The 25,492-nt window shown below is 41.0% G+C and overlaps 1 protein-coding gene across 1 annotated transcript in view; it reads right to left on the bottom strand.

Annotated features, from left to right (window-relative positions):
* l(2)k09022 (HEAT repeat containing 1 homolog l(2)k09022) overlaps positions 1-25,492 on the bottom strand; it is a 341,532-nt gene that overhangs the window by 297,716 nt on the left and 18,324 nt on the right. The window contains exons 4-6 of the mRNA XM_071671810.1: positions 23,407-23,650; positions 9,346-9,429; positions 4,251-4,412 (exon numbers count right to left, since the gene is read on the bottom strand). Coding sequence (XP_071527911.1) covers positions 4,251-4,412; positions 9,346-9,429; positions 23,407-23,650 — 490 coding nt within the window. The remainder of the gene's footprint in view (positions 1-4,250; positions 4,413-9,345; positions 9,430-23,406; positions 23,651-25,492) is intronic.

The following is a 25,492-nucleotide window of genomic DNA, read 5'->3' as shown; positions in this document are numbered from 1 at the left end:
CTGTACACATGCTTTACATCCTTGATAAAACTTTCACTGCTTCTAACAACTTGCCTCCCACACCATATATTTTTAATACCTTCCACAGGTGCATCTCTATCAACTCTATCATATGCCTTTTCCAGATCCATAAGTGCCACATACAAATGCATCTGTTTTTCTACAAATTTCTCACACATTCTTCAAAGTAAACAACTGATCCACATATCCTCTACCACTTCTGAAGCCACAATGACCCTCCCCATCTGATGCTCTGTACATGCCTTCACCCTCTCAATCAATACCCTCCCATACAATTTCCAGGAATACTAAACAAACTTATGCCTCTGTAGTTTGAATGCTCATCTTTATCCCCTTTGCCTTTGTACAATTGCACCAATTCTCAGGCATTTCACCATGATCCATACATACAATAAATATCCTTACCAACCATTCAACAACACAGTCACACCCTGTCTTAATAAATTCAAATGCGATACCATCCAAACCCACCGCCTTGTCAAATTTCATCTTCCTCAAGGCTTTCACCACCTCTCATCTCTTCAAACCACTCTCCCTGACTCTCTCACTTTGCACAACATACTGACCAAAACACCTTACATCTGCCGCTTATCATCAAACACATTTAATAAACCTTCAAAACACTCACTCCATCTCCTCCTCACTTCATCATTACCCGTAATTACTTCCCCCTTGCCCCCTTCACCGATGTTCCCATATGTTCTCGTCTTACACATAATCTACTTCCAAAACATCTTTTTATTCGCCTAAAGTTTAATGATCCTCTCGCAACCCAACTCTCATTTGCCCTCTTTTTCAACTCTTGCACCTTCCTCTTGACCTCCTGCTGCTTTCTCTTATACATCTCCCAGTCATTTGCACTACTTCCTTTTAAGTATCGTCCAAAAGCCATTCTTTTCTCTTTCACTAACAACCTTTATTTCTTCATCCAACCACTCACTACCCTTTAAAGTCTGCCCACTTCCCACTCTCATGCCACGTGCATCTCTTGCACATGCCATCAATGCTTCACTAAATACATCCCATTCGTCACCCACTTCCCTCACATCATTTACTCTTAACTTTTGCCATTCTACACTCAATCTCTCTTAATACTTCCTCACACAAGTCTCCCTTCCAAGCTCACTTATTCTCAACACTCTCTTCCCCCCAACAATCTCTTTAGAAAACCTATACAAATCTTCAACTTTGTCTCCACAAGACAGAGATGAGACATTCCGCCAGCTGCCACTCTCAGCACAATAACTTCCAAAAGTCTCTCTCTTACACACCTATCAATGAACACATAATTTGATGATGCCCTTGGACCATTTCTCATACGCACATACGTATCCTTATGTAGGTCTCTCTTTTACATCGGGTATTCCAAATCACAATCTTTTTCCAACACACAAATCCACAAGCTCTTCACCATTTCTATTCACAACACTGAATACCCCATGTACACCAATTATACCCTCAACTGCCACATTACTCACCTTCACATTTATATCATCCATCATTAATATCCGGTCTCGTGGACCAAAGATGTTGACACACTTAGCTGCTCTCAAAACACTTGCCTCTCACGATCTTTTGTCCCATGACTAGGTGCTTAAACACCAATAATCATCCAGCTCTCTCCAGCCACATTCCTCATCTGTTTCCTTGCGCTACCTCGCTAACATGGGAGACAAGTCAATTGGGAGGTAAGTGTGAATGGAGAAAAACTGGAGGAAGTGAAGTGTTTTAGACATCTGGGAGTGGACTTAGCAGAGGATGGATGGAACCATGGAAGTGGAAGTGAGTCGCAGGGTGGGGGAGGGGGCGAAGGTTCTGGGAACGTTGAAGAATGTGTGGAAAGTGAGATCGTTATCTCAGAGCAAAAACGGGTATGTTTCAAAGAATAGTGCTTTCAACAATTCTTATATGCTTGCGAGGCATGGGCTATAGATAGGGTTGTGCAGAGGAGGGTGGGTGTGTTGGAAATGAAATGTTTGAGGACAATATGTGCTAAGAGGTGGTTTGATCGAGTAAGTAATGAAAGGGCAAGAGAGATGTGTGGTAATAAAAAAGTGTGATTCAGAGAGCAGGAGAGGGTATACTGAATGGAGAGAATGCGTGAGGAAAGATTGACAAATAGGATATATGTAACAGAGGTGGAGGGAAGGAGAAGCTGGAGACCAAATTGGAGGTGGAAGGATGGAGTGAAAAAGATTCTGAGCAATCAGGGCCTGAACATACAGGAGGGTCATAGGCATGCAAGGCATAGAGTGAATTCGAACGGTGTGGTATTCCAGGGTCAATGTGCTGTCAATGGATTGAACCAAGGAATGTGAAGCATCTGGGGTAAACCATGGAAAGGTCTGTGGGGCCTGGATGTGGAAAGGGAGCTGCAGTTTTAGTGCATTACATTTTTTTTTTTTTTTTTTTTGCTTTGTCGCTGTCTCCTGCGTTTGCGAGGTAGCGCAAGGAAACAGACAAAAGAAATGGCCCAACCCACCCCCATACACATGTATATACATACGTCCACACATGCAAATATACATACCTACACAGCTTTCCATGGTTTACCCCAGACGCTTCACATGCCCTGATTCAATCCACTGACAGCACGTCAACCCCGGTATACCACATCGATCCAATTCACTCTATTCCTTGCCCTCCTTTCACCCTCCTGCATGTTCAGGCCCCGATCACACAAAATCTTTTTCACTCCATCTTTCCACCTCCAATTTGGTCTCCCACTTCTCCTCGTTCCCTCCACCTCCGACACATATATCCTCTTGGTCAATCTTTCCTCACTCATTCTCTCCATGTGCCCAAACCATTTCAAAACACCCTCTTCTGCTCTCTCAACCATGCATTACATATGACAGCTAAAGACTTGAGTGTGAAAGAATGTGGCCTTTTTTGTCTGCTCTTGGCACTACCTCACTGGAAGGGGGGAATACTATTTCATGCGTGGCAGGGTGGTGACAGGAATGGATGAAGGCAGCAAGTATGAATATGTACTTGTGTGTATATATCTGTGTATGTATATGTTAAAATGTATATTTATGCATATGTGCATGTATGGGTATTTATGTATCTATATGTGTATGTGGGTGGGCCATTCTTCATCTGTTTCCTTGCACTACCTTACTGACACAGGAAACAGAGGTTAAATATAATAAATATATAAAACAAATGAATACCATATGACCATATAACTTTTCATAAGTTATTGCCTTCACATCAAATCTCCCTTGAATTTCATAACTTCCCTGCTGAACTTTCAAAAAATATGCTGTAATCCACAGAGACTATTTCCAAAGACAGTGAATCACAAAAATATCAATGCTCCAAGGCCCTGTTTGAACAAAAGATTACAAGGATAATATTCCACTCTAAAAGATATTGTGGGTTTGACCAAGACTACAGATGACATCATATCACTAACTAGCCATCACATCTAAATATCCCTAACTATCCATTAACATCTAAATAGACTTATCCATATCAGTATTTAGGTAATGCTCCAAAACCAATGTTGAGCGAACATCATAAATCATCTGTTCAAAGAACAGTGACTACAAGTAGGGCACATCGATTGGTGTTTGTATCTTCTTCTACCATGCTTCGTCCCATAAATAAGCCACAGAAATCAAAATCAATCTTCTAAGCCTGAGGGTAAGTCATAACCATATCATCTCTATTTTCTCAATTCTCCTTTTAACTTTGCTTAATTCAAAGGAAGAATATCAAGTCTTTCTCATTAAATATACCATCCTTCTTTACTTGCCATTCTGGTAACAACCATCACATTAAAACAACACCCCAGCCTTACCTTTCAAGGATGAATCCCAACTTGGTTCCTTCTTGTTCCAGTTTTTAGATAGAGAACATTACAACAGAGGAGGGTTTCAACTCTCCCATTCCTGCCCCTGTTAATAACCACATACAATACACAGGAGATATGTGGATAGCACTCTTCCTCGTATAGCCCTTGGAACACTGATAAAATCATGGTATCTATAAAGTTCATTGATGCTTATGTACATAATCAATGCCATACAAAAATTATCAAAACCATTCATATCTTCCTGCATAGTGCCCACATCTTAATGATGCCTTGAAACCTTATAAAATCTAACTTTACTGCATATCTATATCATAAACCTCAGTACTCCTTAAAGACACATATGCAACTTGCAACTTCTGTGATACCTAAATCAATATTCAATAAATGTGATGTTGTTATAACTCACCTTAATCATCTGACAAAAGATACTGTTGATGAGATCTAATGATAGATTTGTCTTGAGTGCAAGCTGAGCAATTATGAAGTACATCCCAGCCACCATTTCATGATGTGCAGACAAGCACTTTGGCAACATTTTCACTATATAGGATAGGTGTTCCTCTTTAACCTGGAAATAACAATGTCAAGAACAGACCAAATAATTAAACAATACGTAAAAGCTTTGCGGAAGATGAAAGCCGGCAAGGCAGCAGGTTTGGATGGTATTGCAGTGGAATTTATTAAAAAAGGGGGTGACTGTATTGTTGACTGGTTGGTAAGGTTATTTAATGTATGTATGACTCATGGTGAGGTGCCTGAGGATTGGCGGAATGCGTGCATAGTGCCATTGTACAAAGGCAAAGGGGATAAGAGTGAGTGCTCAAATTACAGAGGTATAAGTTTGTTGAGTATTCCTGGTAAATTATATGGGAGGGTATTGATTGAGAGGGTGAAGGCATATACAGAGCATCAGATTGGGGAAGAGCAGTGCGGTTTCAGAAGTGGTAGAGGATGTGTGGATCAGGTGTTTGCTTTGAAGAATGTATGTGAGAAATACTTAGAAAAGCAAATGGATTTGTATGTAGCATTTATGGATCTGGAGAAGGCATATGATAGAGTTGATAGAGATGCTCTGTGGAAGGTATTAAGAATATATGGTGTTGGAGGCAAGTTGTTAGAAGCAGTGAAAAGTTTTTATCGAGGATGTAAGGCATGTGTACGTGTAGGAAGAGAGGAAAGTGATTGGTTCTCAGTGAATGTAGGTTTGCGGCAGGGGTGTGTGATGTCTCCATGGTTGTTTAATTTGTTTATGGATGGGGTTGTAAGGGAGGTAAATGCAAGAGTCCTGGAAAGAGGGGCAAGTATGAAGTCTGTTGGGGATGAGAGAGCTTGGGAAGTGAGTCAGTTGTTGTTCGCTGATGATACAGCGCTGGTGGCGGATTCATGTGAGAAACTGCAGAAGCTGGTGACTGAGTTTGGTAAAGTGTGTGGAAGAAGAAAGTTGAGAGTAAATGTGAATAAGAGCAAGGTTATTAGGTACAGTAGGGGTGAGGGTCAAGTCAATTGGGAGGTGAGTTTGAATGGAGAAAAACTGGAGGAAGTGAAGTGTTTTAGATATCTGGGAGTGGATCTGTCAGCGGATGGAACCATGGAAGCGGAAGTGGATCATAGGGTGGGGGAGGGGGCGAAAATTTTGGGAGCCTTGAAAAATGTGTGGAAGTCGAGAACATTATCTCGGAAAGCAAAAATGGGTATGTTTGAGGGAATAGTGGTTCCAACAATGTTGTATGGTTGCGAGGCGTGGGCTGTGGATAGAGATGTGCGCAGGAGGATGGATGTGCTGGAAATGAGATGTTTGAGGACAATGTGTGGTGTGAGGTGGTTTGATCGAGTAAGTAACGTAAGGGTAAGAGAGATGTGTGGAAATAAAAAGAGCGTGGTTGAGAGAGCAGAAGAGGGTGTTTTGAAATGGTTTGGGCACATGGAGAGAATGAGTGAGGAGAGATTGACCAAGAGGATATATGTGTCGGAGGTGGAGGGAACGAGGAGAAGAGGGAGACCAAATTGGAGGTGGAAAGATGGAGTGAAAAGGATTTTGTGTGATCGGGGCCTGAACATGCAGGAGGGTGAAAGGAGGGCAAGGAATAGAGTGAATTGGAGTCATGTGGTATACAGGGGTTGACGTGCTGTCAGTGGATTGAATCAAGGCATGTGAAGCGTCTGGGGTAAACCATGGAAAGCTGTGTAGGTATGACTTAATATCCTATGCTCTGCTACTGAGCAGAATCAACATCGTATATCATCTTTCTATTCCCACAAAACAGATCACATTTCTCTCTATCTTTTATCCTCCTGGGCACAAACCACCCACTCTTGTTTTTGTCTTCATTCTCATCTTACACCTACTCCACTAACCAAACTTAAAGGTACTCTTACTGTCAACCATTCTATTGTCATTTCTTCTACAAAAACAAATAAACTCAATATATCATCATCTTCATTAACTACTTTTTTAATGGAGTATCTTCATCCTAGTTGGTAATAGTAGTAGGCAACCCAAGACCAAGAAGGTATATTACCAGCACAACCCAACTCAACTGTCAAGTAAGCATACAGAACTAGAACCACCCCAAATGTGAACTCAGTACTCAATAAAAGGACGAATCAATCCCTTGTATAAATGGAGCAACTGTTCAGAAGTTTCAACATCTAAACAGTTTCAACATCTAAATAGGACACTCAGTATCTTAGAAGCAGACTTAGCTATTCCTGTATTGTGGGGTTTCCAGAAAGAGCAGAAGTTACAGTAATACTAAGTATGTTCATTGGGTCAAGAGGGGGCATTACAGAACTGTCAAAGGAGAGACGAGAGTTGAGAGGAGTATTTGAGAGATGGGTAGAAATTGAGTCTTGGAGGCATTAAACTTAATAAGATTTTGTCTATTACACTGAGATATCCAGTCCAAGTCTGAGCTTACTGAGGAAGCTGTGTCAAGACAAGATGCAGATCGAGAGAGAGAAGAAGGAGCAGAAATTAAGGATGTGGATGAATGCAGTGGTGAGTTGTCAGCGTATGAGTGCATTGGATTATTTGCAAAGGAAAGGAATTTGTTGAAAAAAGAAAAAGTGTAGGGGACAGGACAGAACCTTGAGGGACACCGCTGTTGGTGGAGAAAAAGGGGAAGGCCGATCCATCAACAACCACATCAGCCAGAGAGGAAGCTAGATATGAAGGAGCAAAGTGAGGGAGGAAAGCCAAAAGAGGGGAGCTTAGATATGAGATTTCAATGCTACATCCAGTCAAAAGCCTTAGGTATGTCAAGGGCAACTACACATGACTCCCCAAAATCTTTCAGGGATGATGACCACACATCAGTAAGATCAGAGAGAATACTGTGATTTTCGAGGTATTTAAGAACATTGGAGTTAAGGTAGGATTCAAAGACTTTGGAAATGGTGAATGTCAAAGCAATAGGATGATAGTTAGAGGGGGTTACACTTTTCTTAGAAATGGGAAGGTATCAATGCATGTTTCCAAGAAGAAGGAAGTTTTGGTTTTTAAACAGGAACAGAACAGATGATCAAGCACAGGTGCAAGTTCCGAGGCACACTCTTTCAGTGCTTTGGGATAGATGCCATCAAGACCATAAGCCTTACTTGTGTCAATAGAAAAAAACACATTTTCGGACAGTCTGAAAAGAGATTACTGGAGGAGGCATAAGATTAGTAAGACGAGCATCAGGGGTGAAGGTACATTAGAGTCATCCAAGGTGGAGTTAGAGGAGAAACAGGAACCAAAAATAGTAGCTTTGTCAACAGGAGAGACAGGTATAGTACCGTCTGAATGGAAAAGTGAAGCAAAGGTAGAGTGAAAGTTGTTAAATATGCCCATAGATAAAGACCAGAAAGACCTATCAGTGGATGACAAGGAGAAGGTATCGCACTTCCTTTGAATAAAGGAATGCTTCACCTCACAGACAAAGTGCTTGCAGCAATTATGAGCAATGATAAAAGCTGAGTGGGAGCCAGAGGAAGGAGAGTTTTTCCAAGCCCAATGTGCCTGATTCTTTGTCTGAATGGCCTCAGAACAGGAACGGTTGAACCATGGATAGGGTGAAGAGGTCATCTTGAAGGAAGAGGAGATGGGTTACCATAACATGCATTTGTACTGGAAGATATTAACCATACCCAGTATAAGGGCTTTCCACTTTGTTACATGATAGATGATAAAGCTTTTGCATGTTAAGGGCACAGCCCCTTTTGTATGATTCACTGTTTGGGATAAACTCTCTCTCTCAACAACCCTGATCATGTCCATGTCCCACTACTACAGTTATTAGCTGGTTACCTGTAGGGAAGGAGCTATCCAAATGCTAAATGCATCAAATGAATTCCCAGCTCAATCATTACTTTATGTATGAACTTCAGCAGCAGCCCCATCTTCAAAATTTAGCCTTTAAACTGGCAACTTACCACAATGCACAAGGCAAATAAGATGACAGGAAAGTTAGTACTCATCTCAAAAGGCCAAGCAAAAAAAAAGTCACAAAGTTAATGTCATACATCGAAATATGAAAATCAAACATCATGTTTTCCATGAAATTCTGTTAATCTCAACATAAAATGCTACACCTGCTATACATATTAAACAATTACCACAGGGCACTTAAAGAGCACTTATAACTGATTGCAATTCTAGATTAGTCTCAGGATTACCACTTGCTGCAATATGTTCTTGACAGATCACTACTTTTGATTAAGTATGGCTGCATACTCTTCAAGCTCTAATTAGCTTAAACTTTCGCACAATATCTTGATCACTCACTTGATCAAGATTTTGGAGAATTATGTCAGGAATAAAATGAAACAATCAAAAAGCATTAGGCTGAAAATTGAAATCATTTGTATGTGCATGAGTTGCTCTTCATAAAACAGTGCAACAAGAAACCTTTATAAAATACAAGCAGCCAGAAAATCTGAAGTGCAAGTCCTATGCTATCTCTTAAGTGAGGGATTTTATCACAAATAAAAGAACTTTCTACCATACATGAAAAGAATGACCAACTTATGTTAACAATATGGTGATAAATGAGAGTCAGACTGTGCATTAACCTATTAGTGACTAGTTACATGGGAGAGACATATGACAGCTTACTTTAAATTCTCCTCATCACTTATCATGCTAGCTTATGATTAGAAAATCTTGACTGACAGGACAAATGCACTGCTTTGGTGGTCTGAATTATGTGTACTATTTCCCTAACTAGCATACATACATTGTGACTAATGCCTTAGTGTTGGGGTGTACAAGTCATGTTGAACGTACAAGTAAAAGATTTTGAACCATGAAAAAAGCTTTTGCATGTAAAGTCAGCGGAAATAAATGGAGAGGAAAAAAGCAGAGGTAATGTTGAAGGCTAGCAAGAGGAAGTACATGCAAGTACTAAAGGAGAAAATGAACATGAGTCAGATTTACATTTACTGTTAAGTTTGAAAAGTTTTCTCTATTTTGTCATGATATATGGTAAACATAATATCAAAATAATACTTCTTTCACTTACATCTTCAAGCAAGCATACTCCTCCTACTACTGTTGTAACATAGAAGGATACAGCAATCTTGAGGTTTCCCTGACTCCTATGCACCTGCAAGAACATTATGTAGAGTTGAATTTTAATTAGCATTTACCACATCATGCCCATCCTTCAAGTTTTCCACAAGTTTAACAAAATCCAGAAGCCAAATAAACCAATCTTCACATCTACAGTACATTTAATAAAATGTTGGTCAACGAGGATTCATCAGGGTACTCTCTGGGGCCAATTGCAGCACTATTCACAATCAAAGTTAGGTCAGTTTTCCAAATCATCCAGGAAAAAATCTCACAGAAATGGGATCTTTAACATCACAAGTGAAAACTGGATGAAATTCCAATGCTATGAGAATGATCAAAAATATTTTCTTGGATTTATTTATTTCATTTATTTATTATACTTTGTCGCTGTCTCCTGCATTAGCGAGGTAGCACAAGGAAACAGACGAAAGAATGGCCCAACCCACTCACATACACATGTATATACATACACGTCCACACACGCACAAATACATACCTATACATTTCAACATATACATATATATACATACACAGATATATACATATATTATTTTTTTATTATTATACTTTGTCGCTGTCTCCCGCGTTTGCGAAGTAGCGCAAGGAAACAGATGAAAGAAATGGCCCAACCCCCCCATACACATGTATATACATACGTCCACACACGCAAATATACATACCTACACAGCTTTCCATGGTTTACCCCAGACGCTTCACATGCCCTGATTCAATCCACTGACAGCACGTCAACCCCGGTATACCACATCGATCCAATTCACTCTATTCCTTGCCCTCCTTTCACCCTCCTGCATGTTCAGGCCCCGATCACACAAAATCTTTTTCACTCCATCTTTCCACCTCCAATTTGGTCTCCCTCTTCTCCTCGTTCCCTCCACCTCCGACACATATATCCTCTTGGTCAATCTTTCCTCACTCATTCTCTCCATGTGCCCAAACCACTTCAAAACACCCTCTTCTGCTCTCTCAACCACGCTCTTTTTATTTCCACACATCTCTCTTACCCTTACGTTACTCACTCGATCAAACCACCTCACACCACACATTGTCCTCAAACATCTCATTTCCAGCACATCCATCCTCCTGCGCACAACTCTATCCATAGCCCACGCCTCGCAACCATACAACATTGTTGGAACCACTATTCCTTCAAACATACCCATTTTTGCTTTCCGAGATAATGTTCTCGACTTCCACACATTCTTCAAGGCCCCCAGAATTTTCGCCCCCTCCCCCACCCTATGATCCACTTCCGCTTCCATGGTTCCATCCGCTGCCAGATCCACTCCCAGATATCTAAAACACTTCACTTCCTCCAGTTTTTCTCCATTCAAACATACATATATACATGTACATAATTCACACTTGCTGCCTTCATTCATTCCCGCCGCCACCCCACCACACATGAAATGACAATCCCCTCCCCCCGCATGCGCGGGGAATGATGCATAACAAATACAGCCTTCCAAAGTAACTGAATTATCGTTCACAAATTATTATGCATTTGAAAATTCCGAAATTTCAAAACTTTCTCTATGATTCCTCTCTCTCTGGACCCCGGGGCAGTTTCCCATTTTCTTTTTCATATGTAATTGCTTCTCAAACCTTAACAGAGTAGTGTTATGAACATACGAACATCTACCTCATTTGCATACATCCACTTCCTGGCTGTCACATATAATGTACTGAAACCTGCACCTGCCTTCCACAGCCCAACCCTGCACACTATTCCATCGTTCACCGTGATGGCTTCATATGTCTAGGTTCAATCAAATGACAAAACTTTGCCCTCCTTGTACCACATCTAGCCAGTTCTTTCTATTCTATCCACACCTCTCACCCCTCTGATCAGACATCAATATCCTAAAGCGTCCTTCAGTGTATTTTTCTATCTTTCCAAAATGACCCTGATAAATCTGCCTCAGTAACTCATAGACACATCTCAATACAGTAAGCCATATCCATTTACTAACCAGAAAGGTTTCTACTTTCTCTCACTTTCTTTGCAGATGTAATTAATCCCTTACATCCTTAATGAATCTGCTCAATCCCCTACATCTTTAATGAATTTGTTCATCTTGCTATGCTCTCATCTTTGCATAAAATTATCACAAAATTAGGTATGCTGCTACCAAATGCTTGTGAAGCTGATCTAACATGACTGTTTCAGATGCCTATCAAGAGAAGATCATTCAACATTCACAAAAGGGTGCATCATCTGCCCATCTCTTTGATAACTATATGCAAATCAATAAAAGTAAACATAAGATATCACTAAGTTACCAAAAGTTTTACCTCACATTAAGATATGTCTGATACATTTTGGTATATCAGTTAAAAACATATAAATCTAAGACAACTCACTTTAGGATGTTACACTCATATATCACCGATCTGAAATGCCTAGGAGGAAGAGGTCTTACGAAAAACAATAATTCTGGAATGTTGATATATCTATTCCAGGAACCCATACAACAAACTGCATCAATCATTTTTTTGAAACTCCATACTCTGCAAATAAACTTAATTCAACACTCTCCTTCTCCAACTATATCATAATGTTCACAAACTAACTTTCAGTATTCTATCCTCATACTTACCATGTGCTGATATCAATGTTATCTGCCAAGTGACAGGCAGATACTAAATGTTGTGTGTACAAACAGCCACCTATCCCAACTTGAACTGCCAATCACTCATACATTGCCACTTGGCCTTACTTTTCATTATCTACTCTAGTGATATGTGAAAAACTTCATATATGTAATAATAAGATGGTAAAATATCATTAGACATTATATACAGTGAACTACAGTAGTGCACAGAATACACTCTTATGCCCATACACACACTGCCACTAAGCTGACTTTTGGTACAAATGAATGACTGCACTGTTAGTGTTGTTTTCAGTCACAGTAATTCTATTCTATATTTTTTTTATTATCATACTTTGTCACTGTCTCCAGCGTTACAAGGTAGTGCAAGGAAACAGACAAAAGAATGGCCCAACACACCCACATACACATGTATATACATACATGCCCGCACACGCACATATACATGCCTATACATTTCAAAGTATACATACATATACATACACAGACATATACAAATATACACATGTACAATTCATCCATTCCTATCGCCACCTCGCCACACATGAAATGGCACCACCCTCTCCCCGCGAGGTAGCGCCACATACGTTCACACTCAGTCTCTAACTGTCATGTGTAATTCACTGAAACCACAGCTCCCTTTCCATATCCAGGCACCACAAAATTTTCCATGGTTTACCCATGACACTTTACATGCCATGGTTCAATCCACTGACAGCATGTTGACCCCGGAATACCACATCCTTCCAATTCACTCTATTCCTTGCATGCCTTTCACCCTCCTGTATGTTCAGGCCCCGATCACTCAAAATATTTTTCACTCCATCCTTCCACATCCAATTTGGTCTCCTGCTTCTCCTCGTTCCCTCCATCTCTGACACATATATCCTCTTTGTCAATCTTTCCTCACTCATTCTCTCCATGTGACCAAACCATTTCAACACACCCTCTTCTGTTCTCTCAACCACACTCTTTTATTACCACACATCTCTCTTACCCTTTCATTACTTACTCGATCAAACCACCTCACACCAACATATTATCCTTAAAAATCTCATTTCCAGCACATCCACCCTCCTCCGCACAACTCTATCCATAGCCAATGCCTCACAACCATATAACATAGTTGGAACCACTATTCTTTCAAAAACACCCCAGTTTTGCTCTCCGAGATAACGCTCTCGCCTTCCACATATTCTTCAAGCTCCCAGAACCTTCACCCCCTCCCCCACCCTGTGACTCACTTCTACTTCCATAGTTCCATCTACTTCCAAATCCACTCCCAGATATCTAAAACACTTCACTTCCTCCAGTTTTTCCCCATTCAAACTTACCTCCCAATTGACTTGTCCCTCAATCCTACTGTACCTAACAACCTTGTTCTTATTCACATTTACTCTCAGCTTTCTTCTTTCATACACTTTACCAAACTCAGTCACTAGCTTCTGCAGTTTCTCACCCGAATCAGCCACCAGTGCTGTATCATTAGCGAACAACAACTGACTCACATCCCAAGCTCTCTCATCCACAACAAACTGCATACTTGCCCCTCTCTCCAAAACTCTTGCATTCACCTCCCTAACACCCCATCCATAAACAAATTAAACAACCATGGAGACATCACGCACCCCTGCCACAAACCAACATTCACTGGGAACCAATCACTTTCCTCTCTTCCTACTTGTAAACATACCTTACATCCTCGATAAAAACTTTTTCAATGCTTCTAGCAGCTTAACTCCCACACCATATACTCTTAATACCTTCCACAAAGCACCTCTATCAACTATATCATATGCCTTCTCCAGATCCATAAATGCTACATACAAATCCATCTGTTTTTCTAAGTATTTCTCACATACAGTCTTCAAAGCAAACACCTGATCCACACATCCTTTACCACTTCTGAAACCACACTCCTCTTCCCTAATCTGATGCTCTGTACATGCCTTCACCCTCTCAATCAATACCCTACCATATGATTTCCCAGGAATTCTCAACAAACTTATACCTCTGAAATTTGAACACTCACCTTTATCCCCTTTGCCTTTGTACAATGGCACTGTGCATGAATTCCGCCAATCCTCAGGCACTTCACCATGACCCATACATACATTGAATATCCTCACCAACCAGTCAACAACACAGTCACCCCCTTTTTTAATAAATTCCAATCCAATACCATCGAAACCCGCCACCTGGCCAGCTTTCATCTTACGCAAAGCTTTCACTACCTCTTCTCTGTTTACCAAACCATTCTCCCTGACCCTTTCTACTTGCACACCACCTCAACCAAAACACCTTACATCTGCCACTCTCTCATCAAACACATTCAACAAACCTTCAAAACACTCACTTCATCTCCTCACTTCACTACTACTAGTTATTACCTCCCCACCAGCCCCCTTCACCTGTGCTACAATTCCTTCTCTTGTCTTATACACTTTCTTTGTACTATTTCCCTGCAAAAATCATCCAAATGCCTCTCTCTTCCCTTTCAATAACAATCCTACTTCTTCATCCCACCACTCACTTCCCTCTCTAATCTGCCCACCTCCCACGCTTCTCATGCCACAGGCATCTTTTGCGCACGCCATCACTGCTTCCCTAAATACATCCCATTCCATCCCAACTCCCCTTACGTTATTTGGTCTCACCTTTTCCCATTCTGCACTCAATCCCTCGTGATACTTCCTTACACAAGTCTCCTTTCCAAGCTGACTTACTCTCACCTCTCTCTTCATCCCAACATTCTCTCTTCTTTTCTGAAAACCTCTACAAATCTTCACTTTCGCCTCCACAAGATAATGATCAGACATCCCTCCATTTGTACCTCTCAGCACATTAACATCCAAAACTCTCTCTTTCACGTGCCTATCAGTTAACACGTAATCCAATAACGCTCTCGGGCCATCTCTCCTATTTGCATACATACACTTATGTATCTATTTATCTTATATTATCATACTTTGTTGCTGTCTCCCACGTTAGTGAGGTAGCACAAACTGACATTCAATGAGAACCAATCACTTTCCTCTCTTCCTACTCGTACACATGCCTTACATCCTCGATATAAACTTTTCACTGCTTCTAACAACTTGCCTCCCACACCACATATTTCTAATACCTTCCACAGGTGCATCTCTATCAACTCTATCACATGCCTTCTCCAGATCCATAAATGCTACATACAAATATATTTGCTTTTCTAAGTATTTCTCACATACATTCTTCAAAGCAAACACCTGATCCACATATCCTCTACCACTTCTGAAACCACACTGCTCTTCCCCAATCTGATGCTCTGTACATGCCTTCACCCTCTCAATCAATACCCTCTCATATAATTTACCAGGGATACTCAACAAACTTATTTTCTTTTTTATTATACTTTGTCGCTGTCTCCCGCGTTTGCGAGGTAGCGCAAGGAAACAGACGAAAGAAATGGCCCAACCCCCCCCCCATACACATGTATATACATACGTCCACACACGCAAATATACATACCTACACAGCTTTCCATGGTTTACCCCAGACGCTTCACATGCCTTGATTCAATCCACTGACAGCACGTCAACCCCGGTATACCACATCGCTCCAATTCACTCTATTCCTTGCCCTCCTTTCACCCTCCTGCATGTTCAGGCCCTGATCACACAAAATCTTTTTTACTCCATCTTTCCACCTCCAATTTGGTCTCCCTCTTCTCCTCGTTCCCTCCACCTCCGACACATATATCCTCTTGGTCAATCTTTCCTCACTCATTCTCTCCATGTGCCCAAACCACTTCAACACACCCTCTTCTGCTCTCTCAACCACGCTCTTTTTATTTCCACACATCTCTCTTACCCTTACGTTACTCACTTGATCAAACCACCTCACACCACACATTGTCCTCAAACATCTCATTTCCAGCACATCCATCCTCCTGCGCACAACTCTATCCATAGCCCACGCCTCGCAACCATACAACATTGTTGGAACCACTATTCCTTCAAACATACCCATTTTTGCTTTCCGAGATAATGTTCTCGACTTCCACACATTCTTCAAGGCCCCCAGAATTTTCGCCCCCTCCCCCACCCAATGATCCACTTCCGCTTCCATGGTTCCATCCGCTGACAGATCCACTCCCAGATATCTAAAACACTTCACTTCCTCCAGTTTTTCTCCATTCAAACTCACCTCCCAATTGACTTGACCCTCAACCCTACTGTACCTAATAACCTTGCTCTTATTCACATTTACTCTTAACTTTCTTCTTCCACACACTTTAACAAACTCAGTCACCAGCTTCTGCAGTTTCTCACATGAATCAGCCACCAGCGCTGTATCATCAGCGAACAACAACTGACTCACTTCCCAAGCTCTCTCATCCCCAACAGACTTCATACTTGCCCCTCTTTCCAAAATCTTGCATTTACCTCCCTGACAACCCCATCCATAAACAAATTAAACAACCATGGAGACATCACACACCCCTGCCGCAAACCTACATTCACTGAGAACCAATCACTTTCTTCTCTTCCTACACGTACACATGCCTTACATCCTCAATAAAAACTTTTCACTGCTTCTAACAACTTTCCTCCCACACCATATATTCTTAATACCTTCCACAGAGCATCTCTATCAACTCTATCATATGCCTTCTCCAGATCCATAAATGCTACATACAAATCAATTTGCTTTTCTAGGTATTTCTCACATACATTCTTCAAAGCAAACACCTGATCCACACATCCTCTACCACTTCTGAAACCACACTGCTCTTCCCCAATCTGATGCTCTGTACATGCCTTCACCCTCTCAATCAATACCCTCCCATATAATTTACCAGGAATACTCAACAAACTTATACCTCTGTAATTTGAGCACTCACTCTTATCCCCTTTGCCTCTGTACAATGGCACTATGCACGCATTCCGCTAATCCTCAGGCACCTCACCATGAGTCATACATACATTAAATAACCTTACCAACCAGTCAACAATACAGTCACCCCCTTTTTTTAATAAATTCCACTGCAATACCATCCAAACCCACTGCCTTGCCAGCTTTCATCTTCCGCAAAGCATTTTCTACCACTTCTCCGTTTAACAAATCATTTTCCCTAACCCTCTCACTTCGCACACCATCTCGACCAAAACACCCTATATCTGCCACTCTATCATCAAACACATTCAACAAACCTTCAAAATACTCACTCCATCTCCTTCTCACACCACCACTACTTGTTATCATCTCCCAATTAGCCCCCTTCACCAATGTTCCCATTTGTTCTCTTGTCTCATGCACTTTATTTACCTCCTTCCAAAACATCTTTTTTTATTCTCCCTAAAATTTAACGATGCTCTCTCAACCCAACTCTCATTTGCCCTCTTTTTCACCTCTTCCACCTTTCTCTTGACCTCCTGCCTCTTTCTTTTATACATCTCCCAGTCATTTGCACTATTTCTCTGCAAAAATCGTCCAAATGCCTCTCTCTTCTCTTTCACTAATAATCTTACTTCTTCATCCCACCACTCACTACCATTTCTAATCTGCCCACCTCCCACACTTCTCATGCCACAAGCATCTTTTGCGCAAGCCATCACTGCTTCCTTAAATACATCACATTCCTCCCCCACTACCCTTACGTCCTCTGCTCTCAGCTTTTTCCATTCTGCACTCAATCTCTCCTGGTACTTCCTCACACGTCTCCTTCCCAAGCTCATTTACTCTCACCACTCTCTTCACCCCAACATTCTCTCTTCTTTTCTGAAAACCTTATATACTTATACACTTATGTATATCTCTCTTTTTAAACCAGGTATTCCAATCATCAGTCCTTTTTCAGCACACAAATCTACAAGTTCTTCACCATTTCCATTTACAACATTGAACACCCCCATGTACACCAATTATTCCCTCAAATGCCACATTACTCACCTTTGCATTCAAATCACCCTTCACTATCACCCAGTCTCGTGCATCAGAGCTGCTAACACTCACTCGGCTGCTTCCAAAACACTTGCCTCTCATGATCTTTCTTCTCATGCCCAGATACATAGGCACCAATAATAACCCATCTCTCTCCATCAACTTTCACTTTTACCCATATCAATCTAGGGTTTACTTTCTTACACTCTATCACATACTCCCACAATTCCTGCTTCAAGAGTAGTGCTACTCCTTCCTTTGGTCTTGTCCTCTCACCAACTCTTAACTTTACTCCCAAGACATTCCTAAACCACTATTCCCCTTTACCCTTGAGCTTCATTTCACTTAGAGCCAAAACATTCAGGTTCCTTTCCTCAAAAATACTACCTATCTCTCCTTTTTTTTCATCTTGGTTACATCCACACATATTTAGACACCCCAATCTGAGCCTTTGAGGAGGATGAACACTCCCTCCCTGCATGACTCCTGTTTCCCCTTTTAAAAAGTTAAAACACAAGGAGGGGAGGGTTTCTAGCCCCCCCACTCCTATAATTCTATCATGAAATTATAAAATATCTATTTATTTATTCATTTTGCTTTGTCGCTGTCTCCCGCGTTTGCGAGGTAGCGCAAGGAAACAAACGAAAGAAATAGCCCAACCCACCCCCATACACATGTATATACATACACGTCCACACACGCAAATATACACACCTATACATCTCAATGTACACACATATACACACACACACACAGACACACACATACATACCCACACACACAATTCATCACACTGTCTGCCTTTACTCATTCCCATTGCCACCTCGCCACACATGGAATGGAATACCATCCCCCTCCCCCCTCATGTGTGCGAGGCAGCGCTAGGAAAAGACAACAAAGGCCCCATTCGCTCACACCCAGTCTCTAGCTGTCATGCAACAATGCCCGAAACCACAGCTCCCTTTCCACATCCAGGCCCCACACAACTTTCCATGGATTACCCCAGACGCTTCACATGCCCTGATTCAATCCACTGACAGGACATCAACCCCAGTACACCACATCGATCCAATTCACTCTATTCCTTGCCCTCCTTTCACCCTCCTGCATGCTCAGGCCCCGATCACTCAAAATCTTTTTCACTCCATCTTTCCACCTCCAATTTGGTCTCCCACTTCTCCTTGTTCCCTCCACCTCCGACACATATATCCTCTTGGTCAATCTTTCCTCACTCATTCTCTCTATGTGCCCAAACCATTTCAAAACACCCTCTTCTGCTCTCTCAACCACGCTCTTTTTATTTCCACACATCTCTCTTACCCTTACATTACTTACTCGATCAAACCACCTCACACCACACATTGTCCTCAAACATCTCATTTCCAGCACATCCATCCTCCTGCGCACAACTCTATCCATAGTCCCACGCCTCGCAACCATACAACATTGTTGGAACCACTATTCCTTCAAACATACCCATTTTTGCTTTCCGAGATAATGTTCTCGACTTCTAAACATTCTTCAAGGCTCCCAGGATTTTCGCCCCCTCCCCCACCCTATGATTCACTTCCGCTCCTATGGTTCCATCCGCTGCCAGATCCACTCCCAGATATCTAAAACACTTTACTTCCTCCAGTTTTTCTCCATTCAAACTTACCTCCCAATTGACTTGACCCTCAACCCTACTGTACCTAATAACCTTGCTCTTATTCACATTTACTCTTAACTTTCTTCTTTCACACATCTAAAAAACTAAAAAATGTACCAAACACAGCCAGAGCCATGAAGGAGGCAGGGTCATAGTGACTGGTGTGCCTTCTTCCCTGCCTCCAAACAAACTTTTCTTCAATACACCTCACATTCACAATGCAGCTGTCTTGCATCCAATCTCTGTTTTGTATATTGTACAAAAACCACAGATTACCATCCACAGCCAAAAACCACATGCTACTCCATGGTCTACTTCCACAACACACTATCATATAGATCACATCAAATATACCTCACAAAACCAATTTCAATAACAAATAAAATGCCGGGCATGGAAAAAACATACAAAAAATAAAAAGTTGTGGTTAGGCTGAGACTATCAAGCATAATGTTAATGGGCACCACCACATTGTGACATCCACCATCTGTGGTGTCCCTAAGCTTATAAGTACTCAAGAACTTTGACCTTACAACTGGCATTAATAAATAACAAAGGATAAAAGATACTTTTCTTTTCTTTCATATGATTCGCCATTTCCCGCCTCAGCGAAGGTAGCATTAAGAACAGAGGACTGGGCCTCTGAGGAAACATCCTCATCCGGCCCCCTTCTCTGTTCCTTCCTTTAAAAAAAAAAAAATGAGAGAGGAAGATTTCCAGCCCCCCCGCTCCCTTCCCTTTTAGTCGCCTTCTACGACACACAGAGAATACGTGGGAAGTATTCTTTCTCCCTTATCCCCAGGGGTAATAAAAGATACAGATCCAATATTTCACAAAACCAGATGTATAGGTGAAGATGTTGGTAGAAAATGCAAATCATGGTCAACATGTCCACAATGATTAACTGGGCACAAAAGAATTGTGATGGTGACTGTTGCTGAACACTACTTCACCTCCACATCCATATGTCATGAGCTCAGGCAGGTTGCTGTGTTGTTCCTGGTCCCATAAACAAGAATCTACTGGCCTCATTTGTAGTACAGTGGTGAAAAAGAGTGAATTCTCATGGATACACCCAGGTTTGGTGAAAGCATTTTAATCCTCCAGCAAGGAAATGTCCTCTTAAATACTTGTGGGGTTTGCCACACAAGAGAACTCTTTCATAACCAACATTCTCTCGCTGTCATCTTTCTTTCCTCGGGGAAATTTATAAAAACAATATCTAACATTTTAATATCACTCGTACACTGCTATTTCTCAGTAACATCTCTTTAATCTGTACAACCACTTTATCCATTATGTGTAGCTTGCCTCACATCCTGAACCCATAATCTTTTCACTTACAGCATGTTCTTAATTCTAACAAAGGAAACTGTGGGAACTGCTTCCTTTATGTTAAAACAATACTGACTTCTGTTTCCCATTTTTAGAAAGTTAAAAAATACAAGGAGGGGAGGATTTCTGGCCCCCCGCTCCCGTCCCCTCTAGTCGCCTTCTACGACCCGCGAGGAATGCGTGGGAAGTATTCTTTCACCCCTATCCCCAGGGATAATATATATATATATATATACATATATATATACATGAAAGCCGGCAAGGCAGCAGGTTTGGATGGTATTGCAGTGGAATTTATTAAAAAAGGGGGTGACTGTATTGTTGACTGGTTGGTAAGGTTATTTAATGTATGTATGACTCATGGTGAGGTGCCTGAGGATTGGCGGAATGCGTGCATAGTGCCATTGTACAAAGGCAAAGGGGATAAGAGTGAGTGCTCAAATTACAGAGGTATAAGTTTGTTGAGTATTCCTGGTAAATTATATGGGAGGGTATTGATTGAGAGGGTGAAGGCATGTACAGAGCATCAGATTGGGGAAGAGCAGTGCGGTTTCAGAAGTGGTAGAGGATGTGTGGATCAGGTGTTTGCTTTGAAGAATGTATGTGAGAAATACTTAGAAAAGCAAATGGATTTGTATGTAGCATTTATGGATCTGGAGAAGGCATATGATAGAGTTGATAGAGATGCTCTGTGGAAGGTATTAAGAATATATGGTGTGGGAGGCAAGTTGTTAGAAGCAGTGAAAAGTTTTTATCGAGGATGTAAGGCATGTGTACGTGTAGGAAGAGAGGAAAGTGATTGGTTCTCAGTGAAAGTAGGTTTGCGGCAGGGGTGTGTGATGTCTCCATGGTTGTTTAATTTGTTTATGGATGGGGTTGTTAGGGAGGTAAATGCAAGAGTCCTGGAAAGAGGGGCAAGTATGAAGTCTGTTGGGGATGAGAGAGCTTGGGAAGTGAGTCAGTTGTTGTTCGCTGATGATACAGCGCTGGTGGCTGATTCATGTGAGAAACTGCAGAAGCTGGTGACTGAGTTTGGTAAAGTGTGAGGAAGAAGAAAGTTAAGAGTAAATGTGAATAAGAGCAAGGTTATTAGGTACAGTAGGGTTGAGGGTCAAGTCAATTGGGAGGTGAGTTTGAATGGAGAAAAACTGGAGGAAGTGAAGTGTTTTAGATATCTGGGAGTGGATCTGTCAGCGGATGGAACCATGGAAGCGGAAGTGGATCATAGGGTGGGGGAGGGGGCGAAAATTCTGGGAGCCTTGAAGAATGTGTGGAAGTCGAGAACATTATCTCGGAAAGCAAAAATGGGTATGTTTGAAGGAATAGTGGTTCCAACAATGTTGTATGGTTGCGAGGCGTGGGCTATGGATAGAGTTGTGTGCAGGAGGATGGATGTGCTGGAAATGAGATGTTTGAGGACAATGTGTGGTGTGAGGTGGTTTGATCGAGTAAGTAACGTAAGGGTAAGAGAGATGTGTGGAAATAAAAAGAGCGTGGTTGAGAGAGCAGAAGAGGGTGTTTTGAAATGGTTTGGGCACATGGAGAGAATGAGTGAGGAAAGATTGACCAAGAGGATATATGTGTCGGAGGTGGAGGGAACGAGGAGAAGAGGGAGACCAAATTGGAGGTGGAAAGATGGAGTGAAAAAGATTTTGTGTGATCGGGGCCTGAACATGCAGGAGGGTGAAAGGAGGGCAAGGAATAGAGTGAATTGGAGCGATGTGGTATACAGGGGTTGACATGCTGTCAGTGGATTGAATCAAGGCATGTGAAGCGTCTGGGGTAAACCATGGAAAGCTGTGTAGGTATGTATATTTGCGTGTGTGGACGTGTGTATGTACATGTGTATGGGGGGGGGGGTTGGGCCATTTCTTTCATCTGTTTCCTTGCGCTACCTCGCAAACACGGGAGACAGCGACAAAGTATGAAAAAAAAAAAAAAAAAAATATATATATATACATACACACACACACACATGCACATATACACACACACACACATATACATATATGTACATATGAAAAAAGTAAGAAATAATTTAGAAAACTGAAACTTCTAGCTTGAAATGAAATGAGAAAATGAATGTCACATAATAGTTCAACCTCTGGCTATGGAAAAGGGAAATGTATAATTTATTTACACAAACGTCAATAGTAGTTCTCATCAATTTAACCACTGTATCAATAAGCTTCAATGTCTAAGCTACCTCGCAAACGCGGGAGACAGCGGCAAAAAAAAAAAAAAAAAAAAATACTGACTTAAAAAACTTCTCACCAACATGAGAAGTAATACATAAAAATTATCTTTCTGAAAACGACATACTATGAATGAAGGAAAAGTCATCAAGGTTATAGTCTTACAAAGAAATTTTTAAAGAAAAAAAAAATTACTTTAACAACACAATACCTTAGTTATTTTTCCCTATCCCCAGGTGCTTCTCTAGTCCTATAAGGACAATGTTAAAACTTACCTTAAGCATTTTTTTTATATATTCTGCCATAAATCCCCTGAAGCTTTGATTGTGGCCCCAGCGAGTAAATACAGATTGTTTAGGTATTGGTCGACCACTCTTCTGTGCTTGACTCAACCAATGCCACTCACTCGTTTCATCTTTAACATCAATGATTTGAAGAATCCGAATAAAGAGGGCAGATTCATAGTATGGGAATATACACATCAGCAGAGCACGTTTGTTCATATCATTTACCATAAATCTGTAAAAGGTAAGCTAGCAAGACACTGTTCTTTCCATGTATCCATTAATCTATCTATCTGTCACCATTAACTCCAATTCTAAATTTCACATGATGAATTAGGTGCATACAATCTAAGCAATCACTAAGCATATTCAAATCATGAAAATTAATATAGTTTTATCTAGTTGTGATTCAAAAATGCCTATATCTAAACATATATTCCAAAAAAATTGCACATTAAGTCATGCATAACATTTTAACTACGAAATTATGGTTAACTTTCTTATGCTTTTCTGTACAAAATGTTGTGATGCATCGTTCAAAGCCTCCTACAAGACAAATGTTTCCAAATTTCTTCTTATTCCAGCCTCCTGTGAAACAAATGTTTACACATTTCTGTGCATTTCAGCCATGTGATACCCCTTTAACTTAGAAATGCCCATATATGTTTTGGAAGACATTAAAGTGCTGTTGGAGCAATTCAAGGTGCCAAAGGAAAAAGGGGCAAACTCTATACCCATCTAAAGGAGGAGCCTGGAAAGAGGCACATAACTATAGATCAGTCTCCTTGAGGAGTGTGGTTTGCAAGATACTGGAATAGATAATCAAAAAGAAAATAAAAGACTTTCTAGTGAGAAGAAATTACTTGAGAGAAGCAACATGGTGAAATGAAAAGATCACATGTAATGAACCTCTTCCATTTCTATGAGACTTAGCTCTGTCTCAACCAATAAAAATGACTGGGTGGACTGTTTATTTCTGGACTGCTAGAAAGGACCTGGCAATGTTCTAATGCCTGGGCAGCTGATTAAGCAGCTTTATCGCAGAGCAGAAATAAGGAGGATGCTCCACCTGCAGTAGGTGGGCAGAGTTCACCATTGGAGTGCCCTGAGTACTGTTCAGGTAACATTACTCTTCTTAATCTACATGAATAACTTGCCAGAAGGTATGGACTCTTACCTGAAGATGTTTGCAGATAATGTAAAGGTAATGAGGGAAGAGAAAAGCAAACAGGTTGGCATCAACTTACAAAAGATCCTAAACAGACTCCAAAGTTGATCTATTACATGGCTGATGAAATTCAATTTGAGCAAATGTAAAGTAATAAGGATGGAACTGAGTGAAAGAAGGTTTAAATGTACTTATCTAATATGAAATAAACTTAAGGTTTCTGTGCGTGTGAGGAAATTGGGAGGTGACACCACCCCTGACCTGTTGCCAAAGTACCACATTAGAAGAGTAAAGGAGACTTGCTTGAAAGTATTGCAATAGCTTTAAAACGTATGTATAAGGATACATTTAGCAAGTTGTTCATATCCTACATATGGCCAAAACTAACATATGCTTCTCATGTTTGGTCACCAAAACTGAAAGAAGCACAAAAAGCTAATAGAGAAGGTCCAGAAAAGGGCAAAAAATATGAAAATAGGATTAGGAGAGCTCAGATACAAGGAAAGTCTGAAGCCTTAGATTTTCCCATCACAGAAAATAAAAGTGAGGGATGACGTGATCACAGCTTTTAAGCTTTAATCTAAGCCATATTGATGATGAACACAGTGAACAGTGACATAGGGAGAGGTCAAACAGAAGGCATAACATGAAACTAAGCAAGAAACAGGTAAAAGAAAAAAGATGTGCAAAGAATTAAAGTAAAGTAAGTTGTAAATGGCAGGCAGCCACTGACCAGGGAGGTATATTAATGGTATTACCTACCTCGGTATCAGGAGGGTCAGTGATGGCTGACTAATGAGCCAGTACTTCAGTGGTTGAAGAGTTTCTCTCCTTTAACCCTTTCTAATCTGCCCACCTCCCACGCTTCTCATGCCACAGACATCTTTTGCGCAAGCCATCACTGCTTCC

The sequence above is a fragment of the Panulirus ornatus genome, chromosome 17 (genome assembly GCF_036320965.1).
Source record: "Panulirus ornatus isolate Po-2019 chromosome 17, ASM3632096v1, whole genome shotgun sequence".
In the NCBI taxonomy this organism is placed as follows: Eukaryota; Metazoa; Arthropoda; class Malacostraca; order Decapoda; family Palinuridae; genus Panulirus; species Panulirus ornatus.
The sequence above is the reverse complement of the archived record's forward strand: the minus strand, read 5'-3'. Positions and strand labels throughout refer to the sequence as shown.